The 13,374-nt window shown below is 47.0% G+C and overlaps 1 protein-coding gene across 2 annotated transcripts in view; it reads left to right on the plus strand.

Annotated features, from left to right (window-relative positions):
* The window catches only part of USP31 (ubiquitin specific peptidase 31), a 63,734-nt gene extending 51,546 nt beyond the window's left edge, over positions 1-12,188 (plus strand). Inside the window, exons 16-17 of one of the 2 annotated variants that reach the window (XM_054042463.1) lie at positions 501-2,050; positions 11,132-12,188. In XM_054042463.1, the coding sequence (XP_053898438.1) occupies positions 501-2,035 (1,535 nt within the window). In that variant the 3' untranslated portion in view covers positions 2,036-2,050; positions 11,132-12,188. Of the gene's footprint in view, positions 1-500; positions 8,763-11,131 lie in introns of those variants that run through there. The other variant, XM_054042462.1, reaches the window with a different exon arrangement.
* The last annotated feature ends 1,186 nt before the right edge of the window (positions 12,189-13,374 follow it).

Raw genomic sequence — 13,374 nt, forward strand, 5'->3', positions numbered from 1 at the left:
GGCTGACACTCCACGTTCGTTTAGTGTAGAGCAGCGGTTCTCAAACTTCATGGCACCGCAGCCCCCTTCTGACGACAACAAATTACTCCACGGCCCCAGGAGGGGTGCTGAAGGTTGAGCCCACTCGAGCTTTGCTGTCCTGGTGGTGCCAAAGCCGAAGACCAAGGGCTTCGGCCCCAGGCAGGGGGCCTGTACCCTGAGCCCCACCGCCCAGGGGAAAGCCTTCGGCCCTGGGCCCCAGCAAATCTAAGCCAGCCCTGGCAACCCCATTAAAATGGGGTAGTGACGCACAGTTTGAGAACCGCTGGTGTAGTGTTGCCATGCTCAAAGCACGCATGAGGCCCGATCTTCTCATTTCCCCAGCAAAGAGAACACTAGCACAAATAACCCGCTAGCTGCTGGCTGCACTCCGCTTCTCCAGGGTTTCTCCATCTGCTGTTGGCTTAGCTTTCTGAGTTAAAAAACAAAACAAAACTAAGTGTTGCTCTCTTCCCCTGCAGGGGGGTTCTCGACTCGACCCTTTGTAAGAAGCGTCCAGCGTCAGAGTTTGTCTTCTAGATCCTCTGTCACCAGCCCTCTGGCAGTAAATGAAAATGGCGTTCGGCCATCCTGGTCGCTGTCTGCGAAGCTGCAGATGCGCTCCAACTCTCCTTCACGCTTCTCTGGAGACTCCCCTGTGCGCACTTCTGCCTCGACACTGGAGAAGATCGGGGAGGCTGCTGCTGATAAAGTGTCCACCTCCTGCTTTGGCAGCTTAAGGAATCTCTCCAGTAGTTACCCGGAACCAAGTGACAGCAGCAGCAGGCGAGAACATAGGACTGTGGGCAGAGCCCCTCTGGCTGTCATGGAAGGGGTGTTCAGAGAGGAATCTGCTGCAAGGAAATCAAATTCTGCTTTCATGGACCCATATGGGAAAAGCTTGGTGCAAGCAGACAGGAGCCATCTGGCTCTGGACCCTTTTGATAACAATCAAATTGCTTTTGTGGATCAGAGTGACTCTGTAGAGAGTTCTCCAGTCAAAGAGGTGAAAGCCCCCAGTGGGACAGGGCTGCTCTCCGAGAAGGCAGATGGCACTCCCAAGAAGGCTCCCAGCTCCAAAGGCATTTCTGAGCCAGATAAAAATTTGAGGAAAGGAAGGACAGTCTTGTCTAGCCAAGAATCCCCAATTTCTCACCCCTCTCCTGCCTCTGCCCCTCCTTTAAAGACCTCTCAGAAGGTTTCCCGTTCCAGAAGCAAGACAGATTCTTCCAGGGCCAGTGGGCGACATGCATCTCCTGCTTCTGGCCAGGCTAGAAAGGAATCTGGCACCAAACTCCAGGAAAGCCGGGCTTTGTCATTGACTCAACAGAAACACAAGTCAGTTTCTTCCCCGTCCTCCACAGCTGCCAAGAAAACCACTTCGGGGTCAGTGACACGGGGGCCCTCTGCTGGGAAGAGCCTCAGCAGGGAGGGCTCCAAGGTAAGCCTTGGCTCGGATAAGACCAGTGTCACTTCCAGCTCAAGAACCAGCTCTCCTCGGATAAGCCAGCCTAGAAGCGAGAGCAGAGCAATGGACAGCAAGCATGTGCGGAGCAACTCTATGGCCAGCCTGAGGTCCCCAAGCATCAGCATGCGTTCCGGTTTAAAGAGGGACAGCAAGTCGGAAGATAAAGGGCTGTCTTTCTTCAAATCAGCCCTGAGGCAGAAGGAGACCCGACGGTCGGCTGATCTGGGAAAGACGACAATGCTTTCAAAAAAGACTGCAGGTGGCTCCTCCAAGCCAGGCAGTAAAAATGTGGCCGAAGACAAGTCAGAGAAGAGCAGCCTCCCACCATCCTCTCATGCAAACCCCAACATTGCTGCGAAAGAGAAGCTTGCCCTCAAAGATGCCATGCCCAGCAAACATTCTCTGCTGTCCAGCCGCAAATCCAAGTCTTCCCAGATAGACCCCGGAGTGCAGTCTCCTTCCAGTGACAAACAGTCTGCTGACAAGTCATTGAAAAAGTTACCTTCCAGCATGCACATGTCTGCACGGCCTTCTCCGAAACCTCAGTGAGATGCTGCAATCCAGGTGTTTTTTTCTTCTGCTGAGAGCTAATTTATTCTGAGTTCTTGTTGTTTTTTTTGTTCATGTGCCTAATGTGTGTTTGAGGAGAACTTAACTGCAAATTGGTAAAGCGCCTTTTGATTCTGCCATCAAACCAAATAGCCACAGCTGGCCAGCACTGATTCCAAGTGAAGTCCAGCTGGAGTCATAGAACATGAACGCAGCTGTCCCATAGCACTTGTACAGAAGTCTCTTTATAGAAAAATGCAACAACTTTCTTCAGACAGCAGGTTTGAAACCTGTGACCCAGTTATACTGTAATTAGCGTGCTTTATAGAACTGTGAACTAATATTCCATTGGTTTTAGTCTAAGCAGGCTCCATCTGTGGTGATGGGTGACCTGGTTCTTGGCTGCAGAAGATGCTAAGGGACCTGTGAAAAAGAGAGACTGCCGCTTCTTTGCGCTCTCCCCAATCCCCCATTTTTCAAGCTTTTTAAAGGGCAATATCTCAACACTAATGTTGTTTCTCAGGTATATACTCAGCCAGTATAGGAGGGTTAGCATTAGTGACTGGACAGATCCAAAAGGTACTCCCATGTATGTGTGTGCAGAACAGTTTTCATATTTTCATTCCAACAAGCTTAATTTTTTTTATAAAATATAACTTGCATTTTGTTGTTGCCATATCTGGAGACTCCACTGTCTGCTCCAACTTCCTTCTTCCTTTGAAGAGTTACACTACGCAACAGAGAAAATGACTAGTCGGTTGCCAGCCACTAGCAGTGAAATGTCCAAGGTGAAAGATTATTACAATGCCTAGAAAGACAGCTGGAATTCTTAGTCTTGAATAATAGTGAAGCTGGTAGGACTCTTATCATTAAACCCCTGAGATTGTTAAACCCCTGAGAAGAATTTTCTAACACACATGCTCAGATGCTTAATTGGCATCTCTATCTGCAGGAGAAGTGAATAGATGTGCCACATGTTCTCTGCTCCCTTTTTGCGTTTTCTGAGTGTGTTTCAACGCACCTCTGTATGGCCAGGCCAAAATGCTGTGGGGTTGTATTTTGACCAATAGTGTAGTCCCACATTCTTCTCTTCATTCTACATTTCTAATGCTTGCTGACGGGTCCAGCTGCAACAATGTCTTACAAGACAGGTCTGGTTTCTGATCAGATGAGGAATTCTGTCAGGGTTAAAACACTACATTGGCAACATCTTTGCACACACTGTCTCTCTGAAAGGTGGCTTCTCTTCCCTCAAGTCCTTTGATACACACGTGGCATTGTCTGTTTTTATTTCATAAGCTGATGAATTGCATTCTCATTTTAAGAAAACAACAAACTGTGTCCTTCATGTATGGAATCGTGTTTTGTGGTAAATGGTGTATGATAGCTCAGTTGTATTGTGTGCACAAATCATCTCCAGTTTACATTATTATGTACATTCATTCTTTGTCTGTCACATGAACACTTCTGGCTCTGTGAGCTTAGTGTGTGGACAGACCTATTTATTAACCTTTCCTGCTCAGTATTACAGTAACAAATGACCCTGGAACAAATAGTTATTATTAAATATCCGGTTCAATCTCCTCTCTTGAACCTGTTGGGAAAGTTGCTCACAGGTCACTGATTGTGGCTGCTCCTTGATCACTTACACTTAGCTCATCTGCAACAAGGGGTTGAGAGATTTACTTTCAGGGTAGCTTTATCTTGGTAATACACAAGACTTGCATATACAGCCTCATACGTGATTGTGCATACCACAAAGCTCTGTGTAACCTGCGAATATGAACCCATGTGCAGCGTAACCCACACCATCCAGTCCAGACCATATCCTCTGCAGGACAAGCATTCTTGATCCCCAGAAGTAGTGCTAGTAGCCTGTAACGCTTCTCTATACTCTGCCTGACTTTCCATGTCGTGGATTATGTTTTAAAACCCAAACATGGCCATTTTCTCCATTCATTCCTGTTCCTATATCACACTTAATGGAGCAAAAAGGGGGCAAGAAGCATAGAAAATTGATCTTAATTTGTGAAGCTGGATTGTTTTGTTTCTTGTACTCTTTCCTGAACAGGCAGGAGTTACTGGGCATATTTCTCTATTCGTAAATTTCTACCTAAAACTTCTGATATTGAAGCATTAGTTTAAGGCTTTGTCGCTTTGAGAGTGCAAACCATGGTATCTCCTTAGTTGCAACAGCTCTTCTAGCAGGAACACCGTTCCAATAGCCAGTGCTAACATGGTTGGACCTCTCACTATAGACTGGGCCTAGTTTGCCACCTCATTAGAAAGTGTATCATTGTGCAAAGTGACCTTATGGAATAGCTTCCCCCTCTTGTGCACTCATTCATTGAGCAATTCCTGTATTACATACAGCTGAAAGTTGGTTTAGGGTTTCCAAGTGGTAGCTTTACTTCTTGTGTTCACTGCCTTATTGAAGCAAATTTGCAGCAATGACTGAAATTGTGTTGTAGACCAATGCTAATCCAGTGTGCTGGTGCCGTGTGGTGAGTTTGCTATATAGACATAGGCTGCAGCACCAAAATGGGAGCAAGAAGTTTGTTGCCAAATATTCTAACAGTTAAGATCAAAAACAGCCAAATTGCCCCATTCTGGTAGGTAACGCCAATCTTTCTCTGGGGTCTGCTGATAATCCCTCCTTGGGAATTCCCACTAGCTCCAAAATCCTCTCTCTCCTTCCGCAAACTGTCCAATGCGAGTTGGTACCTGCGCCTTTGAAAGCAGGATACACAGGACCCTGGCATCTGGTCAATCCCGCCCATCTGAAGTTTTTAGAACATCGCCCTCTTCCCATTAATTTTCATCTCGGGGGAAGAGTGTAAGAACGAAATCTCTCCTTCAAGTGAGTGACATGCTGTTCTCCTGTGGCAGACTGCCTGCACTTCTGCGTCGGCAGGCTGAGCCATACAGCAAATCTCTTCAGGTTATATAGGGCAGTGGATTTCTGTTGGTGGTCTCATAACGGGCACAACAAAGTGAATAAAATATGATGGCCGTGACTCTTAACAGTAACTAGAACTGGAGCTGTGTCTTTATGGGCAGATGAAACATGAACACAAAACTATCTGGAAAGTGTCGCGGTCGTTCACTGCTTTCCTCTGCATCCTCTGCCCTTGGGTTCTATTCATATCAATAGAATGTGAAATTCTGGGGATATGTGATGCTTGACCTGGTGGTGGCTCCAGAAAAGAACCACCCTGAATATGAATCTAAGCCAAGCATCTGTCCTGTTAGCCCTGACTGAACCAGTTATGGGGAGTAGATTTTTCTAGGGCCATCTGCATGATTTTGGAGGCTTCTCAGTGAGATGATTTGGGGAGGAGGGACATCATCTCAATCTCTTTCCCTCACTTCCCCATCAATCCGTTTTCTCTCCTGTCTACAAGATGAGAGGAAGGGAAAGCAGTTGGTGTGTGCTGTTGTCCAACACAACAGTTCGACCCCAAATTAGGGGTATCCCCAGTATGGGGTCCCTTTGGCTGTGAGTTTTGCAAGTCCTAAAAGCCAGGTCTGGCAGGGATTTATGTCTTAGTCCTTAAAGGTCTTGGACTGCCCTGAAGCAGTGACCTGTACCTGGTTTACAGTAACTTAATTTAGCTTTGGCTCCCAGAGCAGCTCATATCTGATGTAGAAGAGATGCAACCTGGGGGGATGGCAGGACCCAGGATGCCATTCTGATCTCATGGGTTTGTATGCTGGGTCCCGTAGTCCTCATGCCTGCAGCTCTGAATTAGAGACAAGTGGCTGTAACCCTGCTCCATTTTATTAGTCAAGGGAGCCTTTGGGCTTCTGTTGAATTGCCAGTGTAGCCTTTAGTGGGGCCGAGTCTGGTCTCCAGCTTGTTTAGCTCACAGGTGAGATCCTGCAAGACCAGAGACTGATGAACTGGAAGAGAAAGTTACAGTACTAGATGTGAGAGCCCTTTTGAGTAGGGAATTCCAGTGCTAGCCCTGTCTTTGAAGTTCCAGCAGAGCCACACAATCCTCGGAGGAGAAGGGAGAGAGTTAGTCATCTGAAGAGCTTAATAGATGGTTATAACCATCTGTGGGTAGGCCTGGTGTGAATTAATTCATTTCTTAAACTGTGGAGATTAAAATGTCTCTAGTTACTCGCTTCTAATCCTGATGTCTTGCCCTCTGATTGCAGAAGAGCTGAGCTTTCATTCCATAGTTAGACTCTTGCTAGAGCCATTTGAAGAAATTATTTTCACCCTTCTGGGCAAGGTTTTTTGGGAAGTATTTAGTAGTATGTGAACTATAAGTACATTTTCAATGAAATGTATTTATAGAGGCACCTTGTACTTTGGATTACTTGCATTTGATAGACAAACTGGTGCCTCCAATTCTTAAGGGTGATAGGTGTCTCACTTTGGATGGATGTACAAACTTTTAACCCTTTCAAACTTAGGCGATCTGTATGGCTAAGTCAAAAACCACATGCTTTAGGTAGAAAACTAACAGCTTAATTACAGTACATTTAGCCCATTACAAGTTCTCTGGTCTCTACACACACAGCTGTCTCCTTGTCGCAACAGAAATTTAAGCATGACCAACCATTTTTTCTAAGAAACGAAGACAGTTTTTGCATGGCAATTCTTGCTGTATCCTGACTGCATGCACTTATTAACTATGCAAGCATTAATATAAACTATAGATTGCACTGTCAGTATCACAAGCTACTAGGTAGACTCTGGAGCTCTGTTTTTGAATCTGTAGTTTTATTTCCCAATGCGGCTGCAAGTCAGCACAGAAAGTATCAAGCACCAGAGAAGAGCATGTATCTGATTTTTGCTTTATTTGCACATCTTTGATTCTCTTTCCTTTGCAGAATTTTGGATTACTGACAAGACTGCAGTGTAGAGTAAAGTCAGAAAAGAATCTGAAGTGTTGAAATGAGAACAAACTGGTTTTCTATATATATTTTTTTTAAACTGGAATAGCCTGACTCTGTTATGTTCTGTATGTAGCCTGCCACGTTCTATATGGTTTTAATGACACGTTCTGTACGTCATGTTGTGAGACAAGGAGGTTGCCTGTAGCAGTGTTGACAGTCTAAAAGAGCTTTTGTAGAATTTCAGTGCTGTCTAAGGGAATGGTTACCAGCCATTGGCACATTGCCTACATTGGCACAGCAGGCTTTGGTGACTGGGACCGTAGGTTCCTCCTGAATGATGAGCTTTGTCCTAGGCCCTGCTGTTCACTGGCTGTCTACACTCCGCTGTGTACCTCATGCTATGACCATCATGGAGCTTTGCTTTCTCCAAGCCTCAGTCTTGTGCGAGTGCAGGCTCCATGACGGGTAGAGCGTGCACAGCCTAATGGGAGCATCATGGGGTTGGCTGAGGTCTTAGCTTGGTACAGTTGCCTGAGGAGATTGAGAACAGCTGGTCTAAGGGACACTGCCCTCTTAATTCAAAGATGGGTTTCAAGACTTCTTGAGGGATCGGGCCTTTTATTACGGAAAATTAAAGAGCCACAATGAAACGTGTTTATAATTTTTCTGGAAAACGGAATGTGACCCCGATAGGAGATATTCCCTCTTATACAAACATCTTTCCCATCGCCAACAATCCAGTCAGTCACTGGTCACATGTAGGACATACTTATCACCCCCACTTCTTTGTGGCATCTGTTCCAGGACCCTTTTTTCTCAGTTGGACAGCAGTTATAAAGAACGTTAGTTTTGAAATGACATTCCAAATCATTTTACAGTAATCCTCTTTATCTTTGCTGTCATTTGCCTACTAATCCGAAATAATTTGGCAGTATCTCATGTTATCTGTGGAGGCAACTGAAATTTAGTTTTAATCTGTGGTGAGATGAAAGTGCTACATGATTTTCTTAATAAAAGCACCACAAAGCATTTGTTACCATTGGGAGCTTTATTTTGCAGAATAAAGGTAAAATGAAGATTCCTACAGTATCTTTCAGGTTTTTGAAAGCTTAGTGGCTTTTTAAAAACCCCCGCTAACACCCAGTATATCTGCAAATAGTGTTTAAATGGCACAGATTAAAACTAGGTGCAAAATACATTCTGTTCCACTCTTAAGGCCCTGCAGCACAAACACTTTTCAAGAAAGCTTGTGTTAGGATGCAGCATTTGTGCAATGCAATATGGGAATGTTTCTAGGTGCTATACAGCCTTGGGTAGTATTAAACACCAGGAGATATAGGCTACACATGGCTAGAACACTTTCTTGTGGCCTTCCGAGTATACAGGTTTGCTCACCAACTGTGCCTCACCATTGGTTAAAATTGAATTTTAAGTCCCGTTACAAATGCAGTTTTTCTTCTGGTCACCAAATTTCAGATTTTAACTGGAATATCTACAGTTCTAAAAGCTGCATGTCATATCACTGTACACGGATACTGGGCAGTGGGGATCACCCCACCTTTGATACTCTTCTGTATTTTAATGTTTTTGAACTGTACAGTAATCTGGAAAGCAGGCTGTCTTTACTTGGGGTTGAACATTGTACCATAAAAACTTCTAAATTATTTGAGGACAAGTGCATGAGACTGTGATGCCTTTTATTATTTATTTGTATGTTTTATTATTCGAGGTGTATGCACTTTTAATATGCAGAATTTATATTTTTATGTTAAAAGATCATTTTCTTTCAGAAAGAAGAGCTTTGAATACAAGGAATTGGAATTAAGTGGAAAAAGTGGGAAAATGTAATAAAATACAATAAATTTATTACCATGCATCTTGGCTGCATGAGCTTTCTTCAGGGGTGAGGAGTTGGTGCCTGCTACCCAGGGCATGTGGTTCGGATTCACCCCATAAACCTGCCCCTTCTTCATCTCGGCACCACTCCCTGTTTTTCCCTTTCTCCACTTCGCTCCACCTTCGCTGCCACAGACTAGCTTCTCCCTTTGGGGTGTCTGCCATTTCTGGATTGGCCTCCCTGCACGCACCCCCGTGCTCAAACCCTTTCCTGAACCTGGTCTGACACCATGTCTCTCCTTCAGGCCAGACCCAGGGATGCACATAAAGATGGCATTGTCATGCTGTGGCCACTCCCCTCCAATCAGCCCCCTGGCTTCAGTGGGCATTCCCTCTCCCTCCTCTGTTCTCATGCTGCTGCCTGGACTCGTGAGCTCTTTCTGGAAGGCCTCTAGAGTAGGACGACGACACGGCATAGAGTGCAGTGAGTCTAGCGTACAGGTGGCGTACAAAGCCTTTACACCTGACCTCTCCGTTTAGTGACTGGGGGGGTTTGTCTCTTGTCCCTGTGAGCAAATGACAAGAGATGAGCCGGATCCAAAGGCACTTCTTACAGTTAGATGAGATCTTACAACGTTCAAATTGCATGTTTCCTGTCTTGCTGGTGGGTAGTGTAGAATCTCCTTTGTGGCCACTAGATGGCACAACCATCCTGTGTTATCCCTGATGGGGAGGCAAGTTTCAGAAACTCATCTGGAGGCTCCTCAGGCCTGCAGACTCATCCAAAAGTGAAATGTTTGGATGCCTTGGGCTCGGTGGGTTTATATACCACTGAGGTGGATTTTCATGGAATTGGTTCTCCAAGGTGCAGCGCAGACCTAAAGGGAGCGAATGTCTATGATTCCAGTGTTTTCTCAGAGCCCCTTGTTGGATGCACGACAAATCCTACCTCACTCCATTGCCTCCTGCCCACGGCCCCTCTCCTCAGGGTTCCTTCCTACTCCGCTTTGAAAAGTGTCAGCAGCTAAACCAGGGCTTCAACCAGTCCCTCCCAGAAATCCACCCTAGTCTAGTCCAGCTCAGCTCTGCTCTGCTTGGGCCTGGGGTAGCACAGTAGGTTGGTAAGGCGGTGCTGAGAACTGCAGGCAACCCAGTCCGCTCCCCGGCTTGAATCGCTTTGCCACGTGCCCTTCAGCAAAGAGAGAGCCAGTGCGACGTCTTCAATGTCCATTGACCCTTGCAGGGCAGGGGAGACAACCTGGGAAAACAAATGGTTCCATTGCTGCAGAGGACAATAGTGATCTAGAACATTCTGTACACCTATTTAATTCCATCTCCTGACAGACAATGGGGCAGAGAGCGCTCTCAGTAAAAGACACAACACTCGCATCTCTTCCTCAAAGGACTGGGAAGTCTTCCAATTCAGTTCTCTAGTCCACCGAGGAGTCCTCCAGCAGAAGCAGGGAAGACCAGACACTGTTCCTGTAGGCTAAGGTTAAGGAGAAGCAGACCCCCTGCTCCATCCCACTGTTTTTTCAGGCCGCCTCTCGGACACTCGGCATGTCGGATGTTCTGGTTCTTGTGCTGCCGATGGCGGCTGCTGTGTTGGACTGGAATCCCCTCATGATGCCCTGGGGAGGGGAGACCCCAAACAGGCGGGAGCCCCATTTACCTTGGTGAGTGGTGGTCTGGGGGGAGGAGGCTGGCAGTCTGAATCGCTCTCAGATTCCTGTGTTTGGCTCCCTCGGGAGGGTTCCTCCAGCCCTTCACGTGTCTGCTATCCCCCCAGGCTGGCCTCTGGGGGCGATCCCCTTGTGCAGAGCGCAGGCGCGCCTCAAGCAGCCTCACTGTCAAGCTCCCTCGTGCAATGGGAAGGCTTGGGCCTCTGCTTAGAAAAGGCAGCTAGTTCAATTCTCCTGCAGCCATTTGCTTCTGCCTCTCCAGGAGGAACTGCGGAGTCCTACAGCAGCTGCTGCTCCCATCTCCTCTGTGATTTTCACTGGAGGGAGCTGGGAGGCTTCCCTAGGGTGACCAGATGTCCTGATTTTGTAGGGACAGTCCTGATATTTGGGGCTTTTTCTTATATAGGCTCCTATTACCCCCCCACCCCATCCTGATTTTTTACACTTGCTGTCTGGTCACCCTAGGCTTCCCATTCAGGTCTTGTCTGACTCCTGCCTTTCGTTTTCATACGGGTTTCTGCAGAACTCTCCCCAGATCTCCTGTGCTGGAGCAATTATTGAAATGCAACCTGTAACTTCCCTATGTACAATTCAATATTCTATTAGCCTTTTTTAATGGCCCCTTATTGAACTGAGGCTTAAACTGTGTAAGACTGATAGTAATAGAACACTTAATTGTGTGCTTGTCGAGCTCTGCCCTAATTAAATATTGTTTTTCATTTGGTAGGTTATGCAGTGATGGTTTTCCCCCTGTCAGTGACGAGAACATGCGAGCTCTCCTGGAATGTAGATGAGTTGCTGATTTATTCTGTGCTGTCAGAACAGGGATGTACAGTAGTTCTCCAGCTCCATTGCTTCGCTTGGTCCAGACTGTGCTGGTGACCGTGCTGGAGGGAGTGCTCCAGCCTGGTTTTGGGGCTGGAGGAGAAGATTGGAGAAATCTCCAGTTCTGATAGCTGGCTGGAGCTTAATCAGCCGTTTGCTCGTGACTAATTCTGATGTGGATGAACTCTCTAGGCTGTGGTCAGCTGGCTCCCGTTGTTGTAGATAAGTATGTATGGCTCCCAGGAGCCGCTGGGCTGCTTGAACCGGAAGCACAGTGACAGTCTGTATCCCTATGTTCACCCTTTCTACAAAACTATAATGGATTTTGTACAAAGTATGCCTTGTGAGGTATCATCTGAAAACCCATATTTAGCTGAACATTATTGTCCTGGTAAAATGTGTGGCAACATTGTATGTAAAGTTATAAGATTCTACTCTATAAGACATGTTCCAAGTCTGGGGAAACCACTTCAAACCAGTTCCCCAGAGACAAAAGGCTAGCCAACATTGGAGCCAGGTGTCGTCCACATCAGATGGACAATCACCTGGTTAAGTGGCCATTCTTTGGCAGGAAAAAGGATGTGAGCAAGAAATTTATATTTTGGCCAAGGAACAGCTGGAAGTTCTTGTCCCCACAGACATCCAGTCTCCTGAATCCCAACTGGAGATCATTTTCCAAAGGAAAGGATAAGTATAAGAAAAAGGGAACTGAGGCCCCCAAGTCTTCTCTCCCTTCATCTCTACTCACGGCATCAGCAACACTTGAAAGACAAAGGAAGCATCATTAGACTGGGGAGGGATCCTCGTTGAAAGATTCAGCCAGTCAGACTGCAAAAGCATGTGGCGAGGGACATTTTGCTTTGAATTCACTTAACTTAAGCTAAGTTAAGTATTTGTTTTACCTTTTATTTCTTTGTAGCCAATTCTGACTTTTATGCCTCACTGCTTGTAGTCACTTAAAAAATACCTGTAGTTAATAAAATTTTCATCTAAACCAGTGTGTTTGGTTGAAGCGTTTGGGAACCTCCATTGGAGATAACGGGTTGTGCGTATCATTTCCTGTTAATGAAGTGATGGGCTTTCCATGAGCTTGCATTGTCCAGAGAAGGAGAGCTGGGCAGTACAGGATGCACATTTCTGGGGACAAGTCTGGGACTGGGAATTTGCTGGTGTTGCTTGGTAATATCATTCAGGAGTGGCTGGCTGTTGCACTCTTGCAGCATAGCTGGGAGTAATGTAGATGCTGGAGGCTGGGTGTGAGGACACCAGGAGTGGTAACGCTCACAGCGAACGGAGGGGACACAGAATGGCCCGTTGAACAGCTGTACTTAGGGAATGTCCCAGAATGGCTCCCAGGGGCAGCTGGGGCTGCCTGGACCAGAAGGGCAGGTTAAGGATGGAATGGTGACTGCGGAGCCCAATGCGGAGCTAAGTACCCTGATCTCAGCAGGTCCTCTAGCAAGTACTGCCAACACTGAGCGGGGGCAGCACCAGGGCTGGGAACAACCACAGACGGACCAAGGGCCTGACTCCATCTTTCTTTCTAAAACCTCATGACTGTTTGGGTCTGACTTGCGCTTTGTGAACACGTAGGGCTGCGGAGACTGCCGCAGTGCCTCTGCTGGCGGGGCTCAGGCTGCCTTTCCAGGGCCAATGGAGCCGCCGCGGCAGGGATGGGGAGACACTCCTCATACATGTAACCCCTGATGATCAGGCGAGTCGCTCTCCTCGATTCTTCTTCTGGCCCCTTGTCCCCAGGGGTCAGTCGCTCCTGTCTCGTCTGCCGCGTTCTGCTCTGTGAGTTTATCCTGGCTTCTGCATGCGTTGGGAGGGATGCCCCGTCTCTGGGCCACGTGGCTCGAAAGAGGAAGTGGAACCACTGCCGGCTCCCTTCCCTTCCTATGGAGACTCCTTGTGCAGCAGGGCAGGGAGCTAGACACCTGCTGGTGGTCCAAAGTGGACTCGTCTCCAGATCTGTCACGGGGACTCCAGCTCCCTCCCAGCTGCGATAGGAGCCGAAGCTAAACCTGCTTCTAGAGGCTGCTGAGTTTAATATTCCTTCCCTTGTTGAGACCTTTTCCTGCCTCCCCGGCCCGTGGACCTGTACAAATAGGTGCAGTTGGTGCCCATCAGTGCAGTGTGAAT

The sequence above is a fragment of the Malaclemys terrapin genome, chromosome 10, assembly GCF_027887155.1.
Source record: "Malaclemys terrapin pileata isolate rMalTer1 chromosome 10, rMalTer1.hap1, whole genome shotgun sequence".
In the NCBI taxonomy this organism is placed as follows: domain Eukaryota; kingdom Metazoa; phylum Chordata; order Testudines; family Emydidae; genus Malaclemys; species Malaclemys terrapin.